The sequence below is a fragment of the Lethenteron reissneri genome, chromosome 9 (assembly GCF_015708825.2).
Source record: "Lethenteron reissneri isolate LAM-NWPU_2019-01 chromosome 9, ASM1570882v1, whole genome shotgun sequence".
In the NCBI taxonomy this organism is placed as follows: Eukaryota; Metazoa; Chordata; class Hyperoartia; order Petromyzontiformes; family Petromyzontidae; genus Lethenteron; species Lethenteron reissneri.
The window spans coordinates 6,276,841-6,301,072 of NC_083787.1; the positions used below are offsets into that span (position 1 = coordinate 6,276,841).

General features: G+C 43.3%; 1 protein-coding gene across 1 annotated transcript in view; it reads right to left on the minus strand.

The window, feature by feature from the left end:
- The window catches only part of LOC133340491 (copine-3-like), a 41,643-nt gene extending 20,081 nt beyond the window's left edge, over nt 1–21,562 (minus strand). The window contains 5 exon segments of the mRNA XM_061548784.1: nt 352–423; nt 782–856; nt 1,822–2,001; nt 5,553–5,764; nt 21,063–21,562. Coding sequence (XP_061404768.1) covers nt 352–423; nt 782–856; nt 1,822–2,001; nt 5,553–5,729 — 504 coding nt within the window. The 5' untranslated portion in view covers nt 5,730–5,764; nt 21,063–21,562.
- Nucleotides 21,563–24,232: the final 2,670 nt, after the last annotated feature.

Below are 24,232 nucleotides of genomic sequence, written 5' to 3' on the forward strand. Positions count from 1 at the left end.
CAGTGTATTAGTATAAGTACATTTTAATTATGTTCGGGTTACCCTACTAAATATCTATCAGCTGGTTTATGGAAAATATGTTACCCACAAGATATCTCCCCACTAAATGTGGGAATTTAATCCTCGTTAATGATGCATTACCTTTTTTGCATGTTTTTTTTTCCCTTTCTTTCCCGGAAGCCATTTGCTACACACAATGAGCAGTGCGGGGATGTGTGGGAGGGAGGTGGGGGGGGGGGTGGCTGTGACGCTACGATTACAAAAAAGCCACAAATCAATCTGCCGATCCGGCGGCTGTGATTCTCCCCGGCTCGTGGCACGGCGTTCAAAAGAGTGCGTGCGCCGACGTACCTTCTTGTCTAGTTTTATGCCTTCGAACAGGAGTTGCAAATGACGGTTGTCCTTCATTTCTTCAGCCAACACCTACAAAGGAGGAAGATAGGAAGATGTGTTTTGTGTCTGCTCAGCGTCCAGGAATGTTTAATGAGAGGCATTCCAAGGTTGTGTGTGTGTTGGCCGCATAAATTGCACTTTTCTTTTTAATGGCTTTAACATTTTGTCTGAAACTGAAGTGTAATTATGATTCAACTGCATCCCTCGAAACACTTAAAATGCTAGGCATTGCAGAAATTCTCTCCTCCTTTGTATGCAAAAGGTCACTATCTTCGTGACAATGTAGCTATTCAGAGTGCTTTAAGGGAAAAATGTGTGAAATGTGATAAACCTTTATTTAAAAAACAAAACATAACGGAATAAAAAAAATTGTATTGAAATGCTTCACCTTTATTATTCCCTTTCCAGCAGGGCGGCCATCTTTGAGTACAAGTGCACGGGATAATTTCTTGCTTGAAACAACCTGCGTGGCAGAGTGTCAACAAGAGTCAACAGAGTCAAATGATCAATGCTTCAGGCGAGGTTTAAAGACAGAGAATACTTGGGGAACGTGAACTATTTGGTGGAAAGCCAGAACAAGCCCTTCCAGCTCTAACATAGGCTTTCCTTTCATTTTGACCTTTCCGTTAGAAGAGAACTCCCACAAAAGTGACTGTGGCCCCAGGCTGCGTCTGAAAATATCACGATAGGTGTCCGATAAATATCCTAGACATCTAACAACTGAACCTCCAGCACTTCAATGCCTTTTCACAAAGTAGAGTTGTGATTCCATTCAAGGTAAAACATTATTTTGTTTTCTTTGATTATATATTTTAGTTCACATTCAATTTGTATTGCTGCTTATTTGTTCTGTCTTCTCTCTACAGTTTTGTTCCCGCCATGAGCATATAATCTGCTTGTAATGTATATGAATTGGAAATGAACAGTTCTGTCATAAGCTGCACAACACATGATTTTAATTACCATACACACGCGTCATTGTCCATTTTAACTAAACAATCGGTGCCTTTAGATGCCTAGAAAATACAGAGAGAAATTACAGACAGAAACGCGCAGGCCTCCAAAAGACTAAAATATGTAATTCTAACAAGCATAAGAAAAATAAATGTCGATTTCTAATAAAAAACATGAAGAATGGAACACGCCTGAAAGGCTGACCACCGCAGAGAAGGCGCAATGAAATCAGCTCATGTAGAAGATAAACAGACAGACCCTCGCATCACGGGACCACGGCGACTTTGGGAGGCCTTCATCCAGCAGCGGACAGAGCGTGGCTGATGATGATAGTGATTAAAAAAAATCACGGCTCAGCTAGCAAGCAGATCAAATGGAAAAATGGTTCTGGTTGAAAGCCAGCTTGGCTCTCACACTCGGTCATGGAACCAAACCTCAGCCGACTCCAGCCAAAGGTGTTATCCGGTGCCTTACCTGTCCAAGGGTCAAGGTGAGGTCCCCCAGGAAGTCATGATCCTGTAGTCGCTTGCTGGGGCTGTCGAGATCGTAGATGGCAAAACGCAACTTCTGCACCTCCTCAAAGTGGTAGTCGATCTGGAACTTGTGCGCGAACACCGGGTTCAGATCGTTCTTCACGCTCTCCGTACGGCCCAGCTGGACATACAGACGTAAAGAGACAAAGAGCTCCTATGTGACCTATACAGACTGTTGAGGCAAGTGCTGTTCATAACTGTCACCTTTCAAAGCTGGCACAATGCAACAAGAGATTGGTTTGACCAGCACCATGTCTGGCCGCCTTTGACTGCCCAGTGCTGATGTTCACAAAACCATACCAGATACTCATTTAGGGCTCAATTTACCTCACGCAGCCGGAGGATTGATTGTGATAATTGTCACTGATGTTAGTTATGGCTAGGAATTAAACTAAGATCACTGGGTTTGTATCACAACGTGCGAATCACCTCACCACCGCTGAATTCTCGGGGGCACGTGTGCGCACGAGGAAACAGAGCCTGAAATTCGTATAAAACACGATATACACCAGAGTTTAGAAAAATGAAAAGCATAGTTTCGTCGTTTTGTAAAAAAACGATGTGCCATTCTTGGTCTGGGGCGATTGTTTTAGGATGAGGGCGTCAACAGCAGGAGAATGCGGTAACCACACGTTCACGAACAACAGACAATCAACAATGAGGTCACAAAATATATGTGCGTGCGTGAAAAGATATTACTTATGACTGATGAAAATTGTACGTTAATGTTACGTTTCGGATAATGGAGCAAACAAAACTGTACAAATTATATGGTGCAAACAAAATGCGATACAAACGAGATGGTAAACGTGAGATAATTTTTTAAAATCAAATGCTTGCAATGACCGTTAAACAAGGCACAGTGAGGCTTTGCTATAATAAGCATAATTAATTAATTATTTTTACAACCACATTAGGTCATACACTTACACAAAAAATGAATGACAGCACAAAAAAAAGATTTGAAAACACAAACACTTGTTCGCTCGCAGGCCACAATAACAACAGCCACAAGGGCTGTGTCAGGTTAGGTGCACTTGGAAGCAATGTGGTGTAGCAAAGCATCTTTTGGAAGGAAGTTAACGAGACATTTCCAGGAATTATAAGAGAACAGAATGGGGAGGCTAGCCGGTGCATTCAACGTACTCCCCATTGCAACATCTTGGGTGTGAATTCCGCAACAATGCATGCATCAACTCGGACCAAAAATGCCAAACATCCTGAAACTTCAAGACGGTGGGGCTATTTTCGTTAGAAAATGTTAAATAGTTTGAATCCGAATGCCTAAATGTATCACGAGTACGCACGTTGCTGTTGCACAAATAAAAAATTAACCCGTATAAAAGGTTTTTCACTATAAATCCTTTATATGCGTGGCATCGGTTTTATTTTATTATTCATTTCTGTTTTTCTTGAGTAAGAGTTTCATGTTTATCACATTGTTATTTTAAATTAAATATGAAATTTTTTTTTCCTAAAAAGTGGAAAATTTTGGAAAAAAATTTTCACGAAGATAAATTGTCACGCACAACGAGTCTGTGTGCAAAATGTCAGCTCGATTGGATCACAGGAAGTGGGTTAAAAAACGACCGAAAGATTTGCACGGTCGTAAGCGCACATGCAAGTGAACTTAATATAAAGGATTTAAAAATCGTCTGAAAGCGCGCAAATTTCGGGACACGGTCCTCACGCGTGTTTGACAACTGCGGTCGTTGTCGGCTCCTCTGGCGGAGCGACGAGTTGCTCGCAGGAGGAAGCCTTTGAACATCAAGAAGCCCCCTGGGTGTGCAGCGGTGGTGTCGCTCATTCTCCGCGCTTTGTTCGCGGCTGGCGTGGGCGTGGAATGCCGCGAGCCTGGTCAGATGTGCCGCTGGGTACATCTCCGCAGACGTAAAATATATATGCGCACACGCGCCTACGAGCAAATCACCTGGAATGCACCCGATTCCATCGGACATTAGAAAATAAGTAAGGCTGAGCTTGCACGGTGCTTTGATGGGCGGCCACCATAACACAATTTAATCGACTGTGGGCCCATGTGGTGAGGAAACAGACGGTAGTGCAGCAACATCCACTGTTGTACTGTACACCTCTACTACAACTATGTTCCCAGCCTTTCCAAACGATCCTGACCGACGTGGGGAAGTATGGTCATATATCCCGAGGAAACTGGATTAACGAAACGGCTGTAAGTGTACAAAAAATCGAAATAGTATCTCCCTGCTCAAGCGAGCTGGTCGTGGTGATCATCTGTGTTTACCGCCTCGAGTCAGCGACGCATAGTCCACATTCACATGGCAGAGCACGACCCGCTTCTTGACCTCCAACAAAGCGGTACTCATTCCATTGACCCCTGAAGGGGTGAGAGGCTGCGTGGACTACCGACTCGCATTTGAACTTGCAACGCTGTAGAGTACACAGTTTGATTTTCCACAAAGTAGCCAACGCGGTACTGTAATTGATTTATTATCCCCAGAGGAACGAGGAGCTGAGTCAACTTCCCACCGGGGATTTCAACGAACAAATCACGGTTCTTTCGGTAAAGTCACGTAGAATGGAAATAATAAAAAAATAAAAATAAAACAAAAAAATATTTATGTAAAATAAAATAATTATTTTATTGTTTTATTTTTATTATTTTATATTTCCATTCTACGTGACTTTATTGAAAGAACCAAGAAGATGAATCCCTGCAGTCACGAAAGCTTTAAATCGAAAAAATCACGGATTTGATTTGCAAGCTCTCTCTGCAAGCATTTTTAAATGCCGTAATTGAAGTAAAGAGGCTTGGGAGTGGCGGCACAGTGGTTATCGCGCTGCGCAAGGCGGTATAAATTATTGTTAAATAAGTAAAGCCTATTCAAGATGTGAATTCGTTTGCATGCTCGCATGTTTCACATCCGCTGTGGTATGCAGCACGTGGTACGAAACATCAGACATTATATCACGTAACACACAGTAGCCTAAAACACATTGCAGAACTTAAAGCAGAACTGCAAATAAATGCACGTGAGTTTCATTATGACCTCATCGCTATGGAAATGGCAAAGAATGATGTCCAACTCAACCATTTATGGACTGGCTCTGTCATCTGCCGACACTGAGCTGATCACAAGGACTTAACATTAATCTTCTTAGCAATTGATTTCAGGGAAGAAAACACTAACCCGAATACATTAGTGTGTGCAAGTGAGATGTGTAAGCTGTTTAGAATAATGGTGGCATTAACATGGACATGTGTTTTAAGAGCATCAGATAATGTATGCCATTATCCTCACGTAACAAGGATTGACTTTGATGTTGTTGTTTTTTACTGCGGCTATTGAAAAGTACTTAAAATGCACATTAATATACGTTTCGAAGCCACGCATGTACTTACCTTTTGCGTGCAAGATCAAGGATTTTGTGTTAGGTACAGATGTATCCATACACCCACACATAATGCTCTCTGTGCATATCAAATCACCATCTTACTTTCAACCCGGCAAGCTGGGTTTTATTTCTGGCCACGGCTAACCTCAGTGGTGCAGGATGTCTCTACTGGTCCTGCGTTCCTCCCTCCACCATCCCATCCTGACCAGCGCGAAGGACAAACAACCCCCATGACTGACATGGCACTGGAAGGCGTGGTACAAATGTAATTCTGAAACAGCGCCATGACCGAAGCAGTACCTCCATCCAGTTTCCTGGGCCACACTCCATGTAAAGCACGCAGAGCGGATCCGACTTGGAGGTGATGTCTTTGTCGAGGAGGTTGGTGCACGACACCGATATCTCCACCTTGGTGACGCATTGCTGGGCTCCCTGTACCCCTGGCACTCCCGGCACGGGACCCACAGTGTGTGCCATCTCCTCGCTCACCCTGGACCACCACGGAAGCAAACCTGGCAAAGAAAGGGCAGAGATTTTTCGATGTAAAGCTTTCGTGACTGCAGGGATTCATCTTCTTGGTTCTTTCGGTAAAGTCACGTAGAAGGGTAATAATAAAATAATAAAAATAAAACATAATAAAAAACATTATAAAATACAATGGTGAGAATTGCATTTTATTATGTTTTATTTTTATTATTTTATTATTTCCCTTCTACGTGACTTTACCGAAAGAACCAAGAAGATGAAAAGGGCAGAGAGGTCACATTTCCGGAACAGGGCAGGGGGTTCGTAGATGAAGCTACCACGTGTTCGAGCAGTCCTGGTTTCACAAATACTGTCACCGTGTCCCCATGAAGCTTTTGGTGAAAATGGTTTTTTTTTGCCCCAGTTTAAAACGTTCTGGCCTCGTGCTTGACTTGTTATGGGCAAGAGTTAGGGGGGGAGGGGGGCGAGTAGTGGGTGTAGTTGCAGTAGAATAGGCAGGGCTGACATTTGAAGGAGTGAGGTTACTCACTCGCTGTGTTTGCCGGGCATAATAGTTAAGTGGGAGTGGCTTTTGAAAATTGTGTGGGGCTCATGGAGTGGGGCCTGGCGGCTCACCAAAGTGTCCCAGTTGAATCTCACAGAAATATGGAAGCTTTACTCTCAAAGGCATACATTGATACATCGAATCATAAATATAAATCGCATCTTTGCACTCACAAAACATCAAATAGTGTGTGTGTGTGTGTGACAGACAATTTAGGTTTATGGAGTAAGAAACATTTTTACAAAAAAAAAGGAAGCATCACTAATGCGAACAAGATGAAAAAAAACAAGACAAAAACGCATGATTATTCAGCTGAATCGGGACCCTGAATCGATAACATTTTGCAACGTACGTTGACAACCGTCCGAATCGGAGGTGCAGTCAGTGGAAGGACAACAAACTAAACACAAGAAGCAGTTCTAAAGAAATTTAGAACAACAAAATATGACATTCCTTTTGGCTCAGGGTTTTGACATCCATGCCGACTAAATGCCCTAAGCCAGACCCCAAGTGAAGTCATGTGCAGTGCAATGAGTTTGACGGTCTCAGCAAAGTCACTATTAATTGCTAATTTTTTGGATAATTCACCATCATTATTATCGTTGGATTTAACTGCCTCTTGACAGTGCCATGAGATAAAAGTGCATTGAGTAAATTCACAATGTCAAATTATGAACATAAAGTGACTCCCAATAAAGTAACTGCTCTGATTGAGACAGACCCAGCAGTTATATGTTCCATTCATGACACATCTTCGGCAGTAAGAGAGATAAGATACCAGAACAGTGGCGCGAGTGCTTATCTGCAAACGCTTCCACGTTATCCCTGTTTTGATCTCTATTGGGCCATGACTCTCTCGCTCTTGTGTGACCGGTTTTCTCTATTTCTGCGCGCAGACATTCCCTATCACAACGGAAAATGTAACCAACGCATGCAGCCAATGTTGCAGGACACCTCTGAAGAGCCAAGCCCTCCCCCCATTGCCCCTGTCACCATTCAAGAGTGTACACAGAGACACGAGGGCCCAGAACTGGCGCAATCAAGTTTCACCTCAATGGCTGACAGTCCTGGGTAGAAGCAGAATTAACAGGGTTTCTAATCTTAATTTGGAGCTTTCGTGACTGCAGGAATTAGTCTTTGGTTCTTTCGGTAAAGTCACGTATAAAGATAAAATAATAAATTAAATACTAGCATACGACGTTTCGATTGCAACACAAGCAATCATCATCAGGTATAAATGAAATAGAAACACAAATCTAGTATACTCAGAAATGGAATGTAATACAACAGAGAGTCGGATAACATAACAGTCAACATCGTAACCTGGTTGATTACATTCTTCCTGAGAATGAAAAATTTGAGAGAGAGATAAAGCACAGAACCAGAAACATATAGATATAGGTTTCTAATACCTCCCAGTCTCATGTATTGTGAGGTGTATCTTGGCCCCTAATTACATTTGAATGGAGATTCTTGGTAAATGACAAAAGGTGGACGTCAGGAGTAGAGGGGCAATGACGGACGGCTTCATATTAATTCTAACACGATGCACACATCAAATTGCGCGTGCATTAATCAATGTTTCTCTTTCGTATCGAGTAAATAGTCCATATCCCAGCACCACATATCTAGCCTTGAATAATTACCTACCCAGTGCAGATTATGTATGTTACATAGTAGAAGTCATTTCCATAAAGGTTCACAAAACCGACTTATTCTCAAATCCTCCTAAACCTCTGTCCGCAGCGAGTCAGATAAGCTACGTCATACCCTGTGTTGTGTATCATAGATTGGTTCATGTGCCCCTGCAGTCACTGGTGACCGCTACATTGACCACAATATTGAGAGAGAACATTTTATAATCGATTCTTAAATAGAATCGTGACGCGAGGTGAATCTTTGTTGCCGCCAGTTGAGAGAGGTCCTTTCGGTAAAGTCACGTATAAAGAGAAAATAACAAATTAAATAATAGCATACGACGTTTCGATTGCAACACAAGCAATCATCATCAGGTATAAATTGAAGAGAAAACAAACCTAGTATACTTAGAAATATAATGCAAGAGGTCTGCAGCTCACAGGCAAAAAGCAGTGATTAAGATGGTGTTGGGGAAAATCCACAGCCTTGTACGAATAATCTTATACTAAAGTCATCATTCATAAACACAGTAAATAAACAACCCCAGGCCAAAAAAATCAATTGAGCACAAAAAAATGTATAAATCAGCACCGCCATTGCGGTAGGATGGTCATTTGCAATCCAATCGTGCTTTGGCAAATGTGCCCGAATTTGTCTGAGCCCATACAGTTTGGGGAAAACGCCAACAATCTCCAACATTAAAAACCACGGTGTGTTGCATGCCCATGCAGCAGCGGATGGACAAGGAGCATCTCCCTGGCTGCTGTTAATCACCGCTTGTTTTTTTTATCTGCATCACATACTTGAAGAAAAGTGCAGAGAGCCACCGGCGCTGGGGGAGCTGATATAAATGGGCCAACTGCGCATATCCGCAAGTCAATCGATCCGATGAAAGGTCAAAGTGTTTGGTGATACCATGGTGGCAGTGCTGCACGAGCACAATTATCAAGAATAACAACTCAACACAATTAGGCGAAGTTTTGGGCAAGGATAATAATAATAGGGTTAATCCCCTTTTTTCTGGCAACAAAACTGAAACCTTTTTACAAGGATTCATGTCTGCAATAACCACAATACCTGCAGTGTTTTTTGTTTGCATTTCACTGCAGGTATTGTGGTTAATGCAGACATGAATCCTAGTAAAAATGTTTTAGTTTTGTTGCCAGAAAAAAAGGGGAAAAAACCCTATTATTATATTTTGGTACTGGCAAAGGAGGTCCAATGATGTAGATAATAGGAGTTGGAAACTGCATTTTACACCATGGGGTCTGAAGAGAATGATGTTTTGTTGCCAGATAGAAGGGTAAAAACCCAATTATCATATTTTTTACTGGCAAATGAGGTTCCAATGGTGTAAATGCTTACCCCGAGCTCTCATACTCTGTGATGGTGCATTGTCTTTGAGTTGTGCGCCTTTTGGCGTCATCTGGTCCAACCCATGTGAGACTAGGCTCTAAGGAAAGCTGTCTCGGGTGTGGACCAATCAACTTCAAGGACAGTGCATACATTATCAGAGTTATGTTTTTTGTTTGCATTATAACTGCAGGTATTGTGGTCAATGCAAACATGACTCCTTGTAAAAAAGGTGTCAGTTTTGTTGCCAGATAGAAGGGTAAAAAAACAATTATCAAAATGATGTTTGTTTTCTTGCTGGCACATTGCATTGTGGGAAGATTAGTTCTCGTGAGCACTTAGCAATGTAATCCTGGGTCCATTACCATTTCAATAAAACAAGAATTTACTTTAATACAATTTTCAATGAAAAGGCCCCACGGTGTAAAGTGGAGTCTCTAACTATAATTAAATATCTCTCTGGGCTCTATTCGTGTGCAATTAGCCTTGGCCAAAACAAAGAATCAATCCAATATACATATTTTTTTAAGGCCAGTGTTAGTACCAAATGCGATGGGTGTTTTCAATTGAAGGTTATGCATTTCAGACAAACACTGAACCGAGAGGAGTGTTTGTAAAATAACGTGTGTGCTCTTGCAAGTGCCAGTCGTGAACCTAGGGATAGGCAACTGTAGTCGAGACATGCCTCTTGTTAATCTGCTCGACGTCAAATAGAACATTGACAGATGCCGACTTCAGTTGCTGCCAATGCAGGTTTAGAATGTTTAAATACTGGACTGTATTGTGCATGTGGTAACTTGTAAAGTACTGTAATGTTGAAGAAGTTGGCAGTTATGGTACAACGCCTTCAATTATTATACACCTTTTATGGTTACAAGTATGCTGCCTCAATTCATACTCATCTAATGCTTGATCTAGTAGTGTAATAAGATTATTCATGTGTTTGCTTAGCTAATTTGAACAGAAGTTATACTTTACTTTGCGTATATAATGAAAGACAAACGCCGTTTAGAATGTAGGAAACTGCATATGGTGCTTACACATGTTCTATTTTTAACACAAAGTAATATTCTAACCAACCAACATAGTTGAATGTGGTTGGAAAAGTTTCTTGACATGAAGGAAGTAGCTGACCCACTCAAGTTGAAAGAAAATTCCATGACATGTCCAATTACTGGACATTCATGTCCTGTCCTTTTTCAGCCTACTGACCAACACATCCACTGTACGTAAGACACAGATGAACGCTGAGCAATCAATGAACATCAAAGACTCCTAATGGGTGGTAAAGTCAATTACAGCTGAATATTTCACTAAGCCAGCTAATTATAAAGTTGCAGATTTTACGTTTGACAATACGCCAACACGCTGGATCTACTAATCGATTGCAGTGTTGGTGTTCATGCCGAGGCCAATCGATTCATGTCGCGGATTTCTATTCATCACTGTGGAGCCGAGGCACAGATTTCTATTGAGCAGCGAATGTCATCACGTCTCTTGCCCCCGTTCCCAGCGATTCCTCATCAGGACAGAGTTGCTTCAGTGTTTGTCACATCACTATCGAAGGCTGGATGGGCTAGCTGTCGTTACGCTTGCCGGCAAGTCAATTTCAAACAGCTGCCTGGTGATTTTTAGAGAGAAATGCTGAAACATGCTGTTGGCTGTAAAGCGCACAATAAAGATCTCAGTGGCACAGAGTGTGTTTGGCAACGGCCCTGGTGCAAGGAATAAAACGGGGACCCGTCTAATGTTTGACCCTTTGTCGTAGCCTGGCATCTGGGTCTCTCCGGCGCAGTGCAGTTGGACCGCCTGCACACTCGATAGCTCACCCGCTGCCTGTTACGCCATCATTCGCAAGCATTGAACACTTTTAATCAGTCCCAAATCCCACGTTTTGAATCGACTGTAATTGTTCAAAACAACCAATACAGTGAAATAGTAAAAATTCCCTAAATTATTACAAATCTGCTGGGTGATGCTTGAAAAAAAAAACTGTAAGTGTTAATGGGCTTTCACCTGGTTAAATAAAGGACACAGAATTGAAGTCATGCCTCAGAATTAACCTTCAGTTCCCAGGATAAAGGGTCGCTGCCCCATCCAAATACCAACCCGCCTTGCGGCATGATTCATATGACCCCCAGTGAACGTGTAGCATGGTCTAGGTGTAAAAAGTGCAATGAAATAAATTGTGGAACAGTGTTGTAGGCAACAGCAGCAACAGGCATCCATGATTAGACGGCAGCTCTCTACCCGTGTCTGTGTAAATGTGTTGTAATGAAGAATCCACAAGAGACTTGGGCACGCTGTGGATGTGAGTAAATGAAATAGAAGCTGCCATCTAACCCCATTTTTCCTTAGGGCCATGTGTTGTCCATAAACATGAATCAATGCAGACTGCTTCTGCAAATAACCGACTATTTAACGAATGGCCTAAAATCTGCATGGAATAAAGGAGTAATGAATAGTATATATTTATATACACAATGACGGGAAGTGGACGCACAGCATAACATGTACGTTAATAAGAATGTACACACACGTTTTGAGCAAGGTTTTTTTTTTCCAGAATATAAAGTAAGCAACACATTCACGTGAACATATATTCTTCACATATAACCGTTACAGATTACCCATTACAGATTATGTGTTAAAATGTGTAAGTATACATACATTGCACAGTACATGAAGTATATATGTACATTCTTAATTACATCTGATACATAGCCCGTCTTAAAATTTATACGTAATAATTATCAAAACTATTTATAAAAATTATCTCATTGTCATGAAATTCTCCCCAAATTGTCACTACCCCTCATGATCTCATAATCCATTTAACACGTACGTACGCTTTCGCAACCAATATTATTCATAATAAAGGTTTTTGGGTTATATCGCGTAAATATAAATGTGTCGTTAAATATAAAAGTGTAATTTAAAATTGTAAATGTTGTGGGTTTTCTCGCCATCACACCGATGTGTTGAATGGCTAATTGGTACCTTTGTTAATGTCACAAACCTTACGCAAAGCCTACGTGTTAAATTTACTATACGGCCCTCCATAAATGACGTTACGCGATTTTGGACGATTTTTGACCCCCCCCCCCCCCCTCGTTACACGGCGTCACAAAAAGTCAGACCCCCCTCAAATATGACGTCACAAAGCTCTGCCCCCCCTCCCCCCAAAATAAAATAAAACATGCTTCAAATCGCTTTAAACTATTGTCATTGTAGTGCGTATTTAATGTGGCGCTGCACTCTGATGTTGTAGGAGAAAACATTTATTAAAAAGTCGATTTAATTGAGTAGAACGTGTTGTCTATATTTATTTAAAGTTCCTAAATTTGATGTGACGTCACATTTCTCACCCCCCCCCCCCTTCGTCACACATCGTCACACATGTCTGACCCCCCCCCCCTCCCAGGTGCGTGACGTCATTTATGGACGGCCCCTATCTTCGTGTTTATGCCCTCATTTTTCCAATCCTATTTACGGGAAATGTATTTTGATGTCGCTGTTATTAGCCTTGGCGAGTGCATATCTCCCTGCGTGACCGCTTATTTGATTTGTATTTTCTGAATTCATTTCATGCCAGTGTAGAAGTGTCTCCATGCCAAACTGGCATTCCGATTGGTATTTGGTTAATTTGTTGAGTCTCTGCAGCTGTTGCTCCTTGTAAATAGTTTTTTCAATATTAGTATTGCCAAAGTGATTCCCAGCAGTATTAAATTGGATTGGAGAAATGAAGGCATAAGCATAGGTGGAGAACTATGTTTAAGTTTTCTCACGACATTCACGACAAAGAGCAAATGGAATTTAAAGGAAATGATTATAAACTTTACAAAGAAGGCTTTAAAGTTCGACCCAAGTTAAATATTAGTACGTAAAAGACGCGTACAGTGTGTGTGCTGAATAAACGGAGATATTCATGGGAAGGAAACAGTTGTACAGAAAGATAAATTATTGCAGACAAAACTGGATGAAAATTACGAAATGAAAAGGCGAGCGAGAGCATGTTGGTGTGCTTTTAGAAAATAGACTTGATAATGAAAAAAAACACACTTTGCATGTACACTCCTTCAGCACACCCGTGTGTTGGGGAGTAAACCCAAAACAACTAGTTCTCTATTAACCATCGTCAGATTTGGTGACGATGTCATTGTGAGAACGAATATAAATGTACTACTGCACAGGACATTAGTCAGGCCAAATGTAAACATGAGCGAATAAAATAATTGGACAAGTTCACGCAACAAAGAAATACAATTTTTGGAAAGACACTAATAACATTTTTGCAATAAGAGGCAAATGAGAGCAGGTTGCAGTATTTTTGAAAACTAAATTTGACGTTTACTCAACATACCAAGGTTTCTGATGAAAAGAGTTTTAATTCGTAACACCTATCCATACATCATAGAATACCTGCTACCACATATGGATCAGATGGTCATTAATGAAGAAAATGGAAGTCTGAAATTGAAAAGAAAAGCATGCACAGACAGTAAGAGGAACAAGTGCCAATTAGTCATCATATTGATGGTTTAAGAATGTGCACTTGGGCAGGACACAACACCGAGCTGGAAGTGTTGATGGACGCCACGGTGGAGAAATGTTAACTCCCTCGCAAAAGGTTGTGGGTTCGATCCCAACCCTGAGGCTTGTATATTTGGAGTTTGCATGTTCTTCCCGTGGTCCTCTGGTTCCCCCCTCCCCACACCGCATTTAGAAACATGCGCTTACAATATTTCGCTGCTATAAATTGCCACGTGATAAGCCACTTCGTTGAGCTATCATTTGTGGCCAGGTCGCTTCTGCAAGAGAACTATACAGGTCAGTGGGCTTTACCTGGTTAACAAAAGCTTAAATAGTGTGGTGTCCTGCCAAAGTGCACATTATTCAACAGTCAATATGATGTGCACGTGTGCTGGATACAACAGCGCTCGAAGGGATGACGATTGATAGACGAGACTGGTGACTAAATTGCAGCCCAAGGGGATAGACCACCGCAGAAACGGGGTGATGATAGCTGCTTATGTGCGGGCGAAACATGGATTGTGGCAATGAGGGACCGGGCAGATAGCATCAGCATTGACAGGCTTTCATTCAGCAGTGGATAGACCTTGCCTGATGATGACGATGTGCAACATATTTAGTTATGTATCTGACACATATGCCGTTAATACAATGAAAGCACTTTAATATAATTGAAGTAACATAGGTCACATACATTACATTACAGGAGATTAGTCGACAGTCCTTTTAAACTCCACTGCTGGATGAAGGCTTTCCCATGCCATATCAGATGTGGGGTTGTTTAGTCATACTTTACATTGGTGAGTTCGGAATCGTTAAGTGGGGAGCCATTCCCAATTCAGATATCTCACGTCATTGATATCAGCCATAACCAGGAATCAAACTCAGGACACCGGGTTTATAGCACAAACTTCTGCACCACCACTACTACCTCCCTACATTACTGTTTATTACAAATATGAGCACTGGCTATGCACTGCCTAAATTACACTCATGCAATTAATGTGTACCTGTGTTTGCACCCCTCTGTGTATTCATTTACTTACATAAATACCAGGCACTCTAATTATTAACAAAGCAAGTGGTGGATGTATGCAAATAGGCTTGCAGCATCTGTAATGTATCTCACACAGCATATAGGCGAATATGCAATCGTACGAGCATGTACACATGCACCTATTTTTGTGCATTAGCCCATGTGTGCATGTGCTTATTGGGAAAAAATCAATCACCCCCTTGTATGGTATTTTGTTCACGGAGGGAGCTCACAGCAGCCACCAGAAACCATGGCGACCTGGCCATGTCCTCCCAAGCCCAGCAGCTGGAGGATGGACAGGAGCACAAAGCCCTACTAGGGATGGCATGCGTAATACACATTGCCAAATGACGATACTGTGTAATGCGCTGCGTGGAAATATGAAAAGGTGTCAAATGCACTGAACGCACAAGATAACAATAATGCATTGTATGGGAATCCTTTAAGATGTGACATGGGAAATACGCTTGCATCATAAACATTATGCACTGCATAGAAATCATATAGGATGTGGCATGTGCGTTACTCGTGAAAAATAACAATGCACTGTGTGTAAATCCTACAACATGTAACATGGGTTTTACAAACACAAAAAAATTCTGTTATGCATTGCATGGAAATCCTACATCATGTGACATGGGTTTTACACACACACACAAACTATTTTGTAATGCATGGCATGGAAATCCTATAATATGCGGCATGTGGATTGCAAGGCAAAATAAAAACAATGCATGTACTGTAGTACACCGCAAGCTAAACTCTGCACTACACATGCAAAATAACTCGAATAAATATACGATTACACATGCACGACCGTTAATTGTGGCGCATGAATTACACACACATAATAATAATAAGACTTGTGCTACCAGTAAAGCCTGTTCAGCGACATGTACATTACACTTGCAAGAAACAGAACATGTTGCAACAAATACAGAAGCTTTGAGATGCTACACGTGTGTTGCACATGCACAACACTCATACACTGCATTGAAAACCAGGTGAGATGTGAATCATCCATTATACATGCAATAACAGTTGTAGTTTTGTATATACAACTGTATGGTACTTGAAAAACAGTGTTGAACATGCACAATTGAATGTACACACATTACCATACACACTTTGTCAAGAATAAATTAGCTATACATAAGCACATTTCCCATGTGGGACTTTAAATACCGAATCTAGAGTGATTTTAAAAAGCACCATATGTGCTGCACTGATTAGTGAACTGTTCGTATATTCCAATCGTGTGGAATTATTCTCTGTGTAACCTCAGACCTCGTCTCGTTAGACGCACACCTGTGGTGTCTTTTTTGGCTGCAAGTGCATATACTGTGCATTTACAGCCCATTTGTTAATCCACTGCTGGATGAGGGCCTCCCCTCTCCGTGCGGGTGGATCAACGGTGGTTGGTTGACCATACTTCACCATGCTGGACGGTGCGGATTGATGGAGACCATCGCAATATAAATCACATTATACACAAATACTGTGGTTGTATTGCAACTAGCCTACAGTCTGAGTGGACAGGGGTTAAGATACTCTACCAGTGAGGGATTGAACTTGCCGATGCACAACTCTCAACTCCATCACATGGCCAATGCATGGCAATCAAGATGAACAAATGGCCATCCCAATTGCTGTAATCCTTTGCAATACAAAAGCACAGGACCACAACACTGTTGTGTATTATTCACCAGGGACATTTACTGAGCTCATTGCTGGTGAGCGAATATTGATCAATGTGATTCCTTAGCCCATAGGGCCAAGAAACTACACGTGATTTCGTATCATGTTGATTCACATGTATATATGGATATCCCCACAAAACCGCACACAGGAAAACCACGTGCTTACGCTATGCATAGCTGTAGCTCTTGCACAATTCATTGAATTTAAATTTGTTCCAAAATAAGCGTCCATGTGGCACGGCGAGACTGATAAAGTACTGTTTATAATGTCACAAAACTGTGCTCCATTGCCTTAATGCTAAACCATGTGCCTGTACGATCATTAGCATTACAAACGTACATAATTGAGCAACGTTTCCTGGGACTCTATTTACATCTTGTGTGTAAGTAACGCACATATACAATAGCTTGCTGCTGAAAAGCCACGTATGACAGAAACACACTCAATACATTTACTCTCCGGAGTGATATCAATTCACCTTTAAACCTTTATGTGCACCGTTTGTTTATACAAAGAGAGTCATGTATTTGACTATAGATAACACACCAATGTAGCATATTCATACCCTGTGTAAGCTATACCCTACAGAATGCTGTGTGTGTGTGCTACACAGAGTCCTGTGCTTTTGGCGTGTACATGACATGCACACCGTGCGTGTCGTGGGAGTTATTTGACCATACTTCACCACGCTGGTCAAGTGTGGCTTGGTGAAGGTGTACAATGATTTATTTTGTGCCTTACCAACGACGTAGCCCTTACATGTGACACATGCCACAGAGTGGTTATACAGGGTGCTTAAAAATTGTTTTAACACTTATATGGGACTCACGTTTTTAATGGCAAAATAATGGATAATACACTCTAGCAAGATGACAAATGTAATGTTAATAGCTTCAAGAAGTCACTTGTTCGCCATCATTGTCAATGCACGCCTGGAATATTCTCCAGGTGGACCAGGAGGCACAACATTTCTTGTGGAGTTGTTGCAAATTCTCAGAAGTGTTCACATTTTTTAAATTAAGCACCACCCTGTATTGTAAACGGGAAGCGTCGAGTCAAAAAAACGCCACGCATTTGCAACTCCGTCGGCAACCGTGAAATGTCACCACCGCTTGGCAATAGCCACGGGTTTGTTGTTGTTTGTTGTTGTTATTGAACCCAGCCTTGCACACCAATTTGCGGTGCCAGTTAATTGCGGTGCACGGAAGCAAAGAGGACACAAATTCAAGGGTGGCACAGTCGGGTTTTTTTTTACAATCGGGTGTAATTGTCTTTTTATATATTAAACCCGACCATCTGAGATTGGGAGAAATCCGGTTTAATTGGTTCTAATTGCAGAACCGCACTTCTCAACGATGGGTTTCATCCATTTCAAGCTAAGGAACTCACTGGCACCCACGATTGTGGAGAAGCTCGTGTTCATCAAGACCAACCTGCCCACCGCATTCTACGACTACCCCGAGTACGATAGCAGCACCGACGAGGAAGCAGCCTAAGCCTTGGATCAGAGTTTCGTATTCATTAAACCAGGTTTTAACTCCCACGAAATCGGGTTTTTTCCACCCATGCACAAATTGCGTGCGAGAGAATGGAAGGTGGTGCCACTAACTAAAAAACCAAGCTAACACACAACACAACACACACAAATACAAACTTGCCAGAGCCACTTTATTCGCTTGTACCGCAAGTCGCGTCTAATTAACATCCTAAACCATCTGGTTAAGGCGGGATGGAAACACGCCAACTTGCACAGGGGGCACGCAGGGGATGTCCGGTTGCACGAGTGTGGACACAGACGACAAAGATCCCCCGTGTAGCCTGTACAGGCTGTAGGAGCAAGTGCTGTTAGCGAGCACCTATAAAGGCTGGCACGACTACACGAGGGGGTGGGTGGCCAACACCACGCCCGGCCGCCTTTGTCTCCCTAGTGATGATGTCTACACACCGTACCAGGTACTCATTTGAGGCTGAGTCAACCTAGGGGCGGCCCGGTTCAGATAATCGTCACTGGTGGCGTTGGCCGTGAGCGGGAATCGAACCTGGGTGGCCAGGTTCATAGCGCAGCGTAGCGCTAACCACTGCACCACCGCTCCCCACATACATAAACACAACAAACACTGATATACACACACACACTGACACTGCGGATGATGACAACGCACATAGTAGGGGGTACATACAGTGAACTAGTGGATGCAGGATGTTGTAAGAACTAGACATGCAGTGTATGGGGGAAGGTGAGGCACACATGTCAACCCCTGATCAGTGCCCTGCCTTATTACAGAGCAATTCTGATCTTATTGGTCACCACGTGCCACTTATACATCTCAACGTTTACCCTACAATGTCTCATCGCAAGGGAGAAACACAAACAAATAGACACAAACACATTGTTCTTGTCCGTATTGAAGCGGTACCGTGTGGGTTGACAAGGTATGTGTTGAGGAGTGTGCCACACATGAGCCTGTAGACACAACAACATGACACACACTGCAGACACAACAACATGACACACACACACTGCAGACACAACAACAACATGACACACACACACTGCAGACACAACAACATGACACACACACTGCAGACACAACATGACACACACACACTGCAGACACAACAACAACATGACACACACACACACTGCAGACACAACAACATGACACACACACACTGTAGACACAACAACAACATGACACACACTGCAGACACAACAACAACATGACACACACACACTGCAGACACAACAACAACATGACACACACACACTGCAGACACAACAACAACATGACACACACACACTGCAGACACAACAACATGACACACACACACTGCAGACACAACAACATGACACACACACACACTGCAGACACAACAACATGACACACACACACTGCAGACACAACAACATGACACACACACACTGCAGACACAACAGCAACATGACACACACACACTGCAGACACAACAACATGACACACACACACTGCAGACACAACATGACACACACTGCAGACACAACAACATGACACACACACACTGTAGACACAACAACATGACACACACTGCAGACACAACAACATGACACACACACACTGCAGACACAACAACATGACACACACACACTGTAGACACAACAACATGACACACACACACTGCAGACACAACCACATGACACACACACACTGTAGACACAACAACATGACACACACTGCAGACACAACAACATGACACACACACACTGCAGACACAACAACATGACACACACACTGCAGACACAACAACATGACACACACACTGCAGACACAACAACAACATGACACACACACTGCAAACACAACAACATGACACACACACACTGCAGACACAACAACATGACACACACACACACTGCAGACACAACAACATGACACACACACACACTGCTGACACAACAACATGACACACACACTGCAGACACAACAACATGACACACACACTGCAGACAGAACATGACACACACACACTGCAAACACAACAACATCACACACACTGCAGACACAACAACATCACACACACTGCAAACACAACAACATGACACACACTGCAGACACAACAACATGACACACACACACTACAGACACAACAACATGACACACACACACACTGCAGACAACACAAACAACATCACACACACTGCAGACACAACAACAACATCACACACACTGCAAACACAACAAGACACTTTGGGAACATGCAGTCGAGGCAACGGGTGTGGAGCTCTCACCACACACACGTGGCAAGTGCGATGGGGTGTTTCTGTGCGTGTCGGCGTGCTAACTTGGTTTAGTGGCTAAACAAGTTTAATCGTTGTCATAATAATCATAGTCACATAGCTGTCAACACACGAGATTTAACCCCGTAGTCTTGTAACAGGGGAATCGAGTTGTCTATATCTTTGTGTTTGTGTTTATTTATTTGTGTTTCTCCCTTGTGATGACACTTTGTAGGATAAACGTTGAGATTTATAAGGGCACGGGGATGACCAATAAGGTGTCAATTCCTCTGTAATAAGGTAGGGGTACTGATAAGGGGTTGCCAGCTATGTAGTATAACAATACACTTTTATGCCCCGACAGACACAAGTAACACATAAAGACGTGAAGACAGCGCATGGCAGTTGTCTAACAGACGAATTGTGTTGTACTATTTAAACACACAACACACACCTGGACATGAAGAACAAGGCTTCTACGACGACTTACACGTCGATATATTTGCAACAACACCAACATACACTGCCCCAGTCAAGTGTCGTACAAGACACAACGAGAAGCGACACATAGGCAAAGACACAGACACACGTGCTAATCATTTTGATGAGTGAGTTGACAGCACACACACAGACATGCAACCCAGGCAGGAGACCACTATTAATACAAAGTACACTCGCAAACTAAACACTAACACGTTACAACCACCAACAAGATCACAGCGAGGCACAGGTAACAAATGTTAGAACCTAAATGAAGACACTTACCTCTGTTAAGGCGTCTGTGTGTGATGACTGCTCTCTGCTTCCTCCCTCTAAGCCAGCTGGGGGAGATGGATCCGGGCTAGGAGGGGAGGGAGACTGCCGCTTGCTGCTGCTGCTGCCGCTGTGTGCGCACACAATGTGTTATAGGGAATGAGAGAGAGATGTGTGTACACGAACAACAACACGTGTGCGTGTGTATGTGTAAAGGGGGGGTTCACACAGCGATTTATTTCAAACACTGCCCCCTCTTCCTTCTTGTGTGCGCGGCATTAGCGGAGCGGGAGACGCGTTAATGACGGAGGCTGCTGCTGCTGCGAAGAAGAAGAATGTGGTGGTGGTGGGATGTGTGTGATGAGCGTGTGTGTGATGTGTGTGTGTGCTGTGTGTGTGATGATCGTGTGTGTGGTGTGTGTGTGCTGTGTGTGTGCGGTGTGTGTGCGGTGTGTGTGTGCTGTGTGTGTGCTGTGTGTGTGATGAGCGTGTGTGTGGTGTGTGTGTGGTCTGTGTGTGTGCTGTGTGGTGTGTGTGCTGTGTGTGTGTGATGAGCGTATGTGTGCTGTGTGTGTGATGAGCGTGTGTGTGCTGTGTGTGTGCTGTGTGTGCGCGTGTGCGTGTGTGTGATGAGCGTGTGTGTGCTATGTGTGTGTGGTGTGTGCTGTGTTTGTGTGTGTGCTGTGTGTGTGTTCTGTGTGTGTGCTGTGTGTGTGGTGTGTGTGTGATGTGTGTGTGGTGTGTGATGTGTGTGTGGTGTGTGATGTGTGTGTGTGTGATATGTGTGTGTGATGTGTGCTGTGTGTGTGTGCTGTGTGTGCTATGTGTGTGTGATGTGTGTGTGATGTGTGTGTGGTGTGTGTGGTGTGTGTGATGAGCGTGTGTGTGATGTGTGTGGTGTGTGATGTGTGTGTGCTGTGTGTGTGCTGTGTGTGTGTGGTGTGTGTGATGAGCGTGTGTGTGATGTGTGTGGTGTGTGATGTGTGTGTGTGCTGTGTGTGCTGTGTGTGTGTGCTGTGTGTGTGCTGTGTGTGTGTGGTGTGTGTGTGTGTGCTGTGTGTGTGTGTGCTGTGTGTGTGATGTGTGTGCTGTGTGTGTGAGCTGTGTGTGTGTGGTGTGTGTGCTGTGTGTGTGTGATGTGCGTGTGTGTGCTGTGTGTGTGTGATGTGTGTGTGATGAGCGTGTGTGTGATGTGTGTGTGTGCTGTGTGTGTGAGCTGTGTGTGTGTGTGATGTGCGTGTGTGTGCTGTGTGTGTGCTGTGTGTGTGTGTGATGAGCGTGTGTGTGATGTGTGTGTGTGTACTGTGTGTGTGTGTGCTGTGTGGTGTGTTTGTGCTGTGTGTGGTGTGTGTGTGTGATGAGCGTGTGCGTGCTGTGTGTCTGTGCTGTGTGTGTGTGCTGTGTGTGTGATGTGTGTGCTGTGTGTGCTGTGTGTGTGTGATGTGTGTGGTGTGTGTGTGGTGTGTGTGTGTGCTGTGTGTGTGTGGTGTGTGTGTGCTGTGTGTGTGGTGTGTGATGTGTGTGTGTGTGTGTGATGAGCGTGTGCGTGCTGTGTGTGCGTGCTGTGTGTGTATGGTGTGTCTGTGCTGTGTGTGCTGTGTGTGTGTGCTGTGTGTGTGTGATGTGTGTGTGCTGTGTGTGTGCTGTGTGTGTGTGGTGTGTGATGTGTGTGGTGTGTGTGTGCTGTGTGTGTGTGCTGTGTGTGTGTGTGGTGTGTGCTGTGTGTGTGTGTCCTGTGTGTGTGCTGTGTGTGCGCTGTGTGTGTGGGCTCATGCCTATGTCTGTATGTATGTGATGTGTGGTGTGTGTGTGTGCTCATACCTATATCTGTATGTATGTGATGTGCGTGTGGTGTGTGTGAGTCTGTGCTCATGCCTATATCTGTATGTCTGTGATGAGTGTGTGGTGTGTGTGTGTGCTCATGCCTGTGTCTGTATGTATGTGATGAGAGTGTGGTGTGTGTGTGCTCATGTCTATGTCTGTATGTATGTGATGTGCGTGTGGTGTGTGTGTGTGCTCATGTCTATGTCTGTATGTGATGAGTGTGTGGTGTGTGTGTGTGATCATACTTATGTGTGTATATATGTGATGAGTGTGTGGTGTGTGTGGGCTCATGCCTATGTGTGTATATATGTCATGTGCGTTTGGTGTGTGTGTGTGATCATACCTATGTCTGTATGTATGTGATGTGCGTGTGGTGTGTGTGTGTGGGCTCATGCCTATGTCTGTATGTCTGTGATGAGAGTGTGGTGTGTGTGTGTGCTCATGTCTATATGTCTGTGATGTGCGTGTGGTGTGTGTGTGTGATCATACCTATGTCTGTATGTATGTGATGAGTGTGTGGTGTGTGTGTGCTCATGCCTATATCTGTATGTCTGTGATGTGCGTGTGGGGTGTGTGGGCTCATACCTATGTCTGTATGTATGTGATGAGTGTGTGGTGTGTGTGCGGACTCATGCCTATGTCTGTATGTATGTGATGAGTGTGTGTGTGATCATACCTATGTCTGTATGTATGTGATGTGCGTGTGGTGTGTGTGGGCTCATACCTATGTCTGTATGTATGTGATGAGTGTGTGGTGTGTGTGCGGACTCATGCCTATGTCTGTATGTATGTGATGAGTGTGTGTGTGATCATACCTATGTCTGTATGTATGTGATGTGCGTGTGGGGTGTGTGTGATCATACCTATGTCTGTATGTCTGTGCTGTGCATGTGGTGTGTGTGTGTGATCATACCTATGTCTGTATGTCTGTGATGTGCGTGTGGGGTGTGTGTGATCATACCTATGTCTGTATGTATGTGATGTGCGTGTGGTGTGTGTGTGGGCTCATGCCTATGTCTGTATGTATGTGATGTGCGTGTGGTGTGTGTATGTGTGGGCTCATGCCTATGTCTGTATGTATGTGATGTGCGTGTGGTGTGTGTATGTGTGTGATCATACCTATGTCTGTATGTATGTGATGTGCGTGTGGTGTGTGTGTGGGCTCATGCCTATGTCTGTATGTCTGTGATGTGCGTGTGGTGTGTGTGCTCATACCTATGTCTGTATGTATGTGATGAGTGTGTGGTGTGTGTGTGCTCATGTCTATGTCTGTATGTGATGTGCGTGTGGTGTGTGTATGTGTGTGCTCATACCTATGTCTGTATGTATGTGATGAGTGTGTGGTGTGTGTGTGGACT